Below are 1,663 nucleotides of genomic sequence, written 5' to 3'. Positions count from 1 at the left end.
CGCAAAAACGGAGTTTTTAGAAATCTCCGTTTTCAGTGACCGAAAACGCCGTTTACGTGTGGACGAAAGGTGCAAACGCATAGAAAAATCTGCGTTTTCAAACATACCCGGGTACGTGTGGACGCAGCCTGAATAAGGGAGCAACCAAAGTCCGAGCTTGACCCTATAGAAAGTATTTACTGTGCTTAACGCCAGATTTATACCAGCAAACCAGCTGAAATGAGTTCTGCCAAAGCCAGAAGCGCACCGACACCTTTATTATGGCCCAGTGATCAGTACGTTTGACTAACAGCGTCCAGTGACGAAGACATGGATACGAAGCCAAAGGTGAGCAGTAGTGACGAAGAGCACTTCCTCTCACAGACTCCGCTCCGAATGAAAACACAGGAAGTGACCTGTCCGCTCACACAGGATGTCCCAGCTTCTGGGATAAAAAGAACCGTAAGAGGAAGACAACAGGCCACATAACGAGTGCAGCCAGCTGCTACAGGAAGTGTTTACGTGCGGGTCAGCGGCGTGACCGACCATTAGCCAACCGAGGCTCAGGTGCAGCAGGAATGCGCATACAGACACGGGCTGCTTCATAACAGAGACCCACGGCGGCCAGGTACGTCCCGAGCCCGGCGCTGTCGCGGGCAGGAGGGGTAGAAGCTGGGAACGGCGGCTGCTGTTTGTAATGTAGCAGCGGCCCCGCAGCTGGAGGCGTCTCGGTCACACGTCAGGCATTCACCGAGTGTTCAGATGTTAAGAATGGACGTTTTCACGGAGCGCTCATAGACGTTAGAGACACGCGTTCAAACCTGTCACAGCAACGCTTTAATGAACACGTTTAAACACGTCTGTCACTGAGGACACCGCGCAGTAACACTTTATTCACGGAGCTTTGAGCGGAAAACTACTGACGGACGCAGTCACACATCCACGTGACCCAGTCTGATTCACGTGACCCACTCACATCTTTTTTCAGGCCTCGAGCCTCCGGGCCTGGCACATCCAGATCACTGGTCCCATCTTCCACAGCATGAGTGGTTTTTCCTTATAATTCAGAAAATGATTGAAACTGTTGAATTTCACATGCACAGTCCAGCTACTACGGGAGTGTCACAGATGGAAAATCTGCCAGCTGCACCCAACGCACCCACTACATCAGGGGTGGGGACCTCCAGGCCTCGAGAGCCGGTGTCCTGCAGGTGTTAGATCTCACCCTGGGTCAGCACACCTGAATCACATGAGTTCATTACCAGGCCTCTGGAGAACGTTGAGGAGGTCATTTATCCATTTAAATCAGCCGTGTTGGATCAAGGACACATCTAAAACCTGCAGGACAGCGGCCCTCGAGGCCTGGAGTTGGACACCTGTGCACTACATGAACAAACGAGAAATCTAAATCCCATCAGTGCACAGATCTCCTGTGGATGTAGGCGTCCTCACATCCGTCTGTCTCTCCATGTAATCCCAGACACACTCGATGTTGAGGTCAGGGCTCTGTGGGGCCGGACCACCACCTCAGTTCTTGTTCGCTGTGTTTGGGCTCGTTGTCCTGCTGTGGTGTACGTTTGGGGCCAAAAAACAGTCATTTGTTTCTGAAAGCATTCTTTGTTTACAGCATGTTTACACGCCTGCCTAAAACCTTTGCACAGTGCTGCGTGTGTGTGTGTGTGTG

General features: G+C 51.8%; 1 protein-coding gene across 1 annotated transcript in view; it reads left to right on the top strand.

Annotated features, from left to right (window-relative positions):
• Positions 1-309: 309 nt before the first annotated feature.
• LOC102195935 (transmembrane protein 106B-like) overlaps positions 310-1,663 on the top strand; it is a 5,801-nt gene continuing 4,447 nt past the window's right edge. The window contains exons 1-2 of the mRNA XM_013915425.1: positions 310-327; positions 968-1,028. Of these exons, the coding sequence (XP_013770879.1) occupies positions 310-327; positions 968-1,028 (79 nt within the window). The remainder of the gene's footprint in view (positions 328-967; positions 1,029-1,663) is intronic.

Source organism: Pundamilia nyererei, unplaced genomic scaffold (assembly GCF_000239375.1).
Source record: "Pundamilia nyererei isolate P.nyererei 1_Seehausen unplaced genomic scaffold, PunNye1.0 scaffold00302, whole genome shotgun sequence".
In the NCBI taxonomy this organism is placed as follows: Eukaryota; Metazoa; Chordata; class Actinopteri; order Cichliformes; family Cichlidae; genus Pundamilia; species Pundamilia nyererei.
The sequence above is the reverse complement of the archived record's forward strand: the minus strand, read 5'-3'. Positions and strand labels throughout refer to the sequence as shown.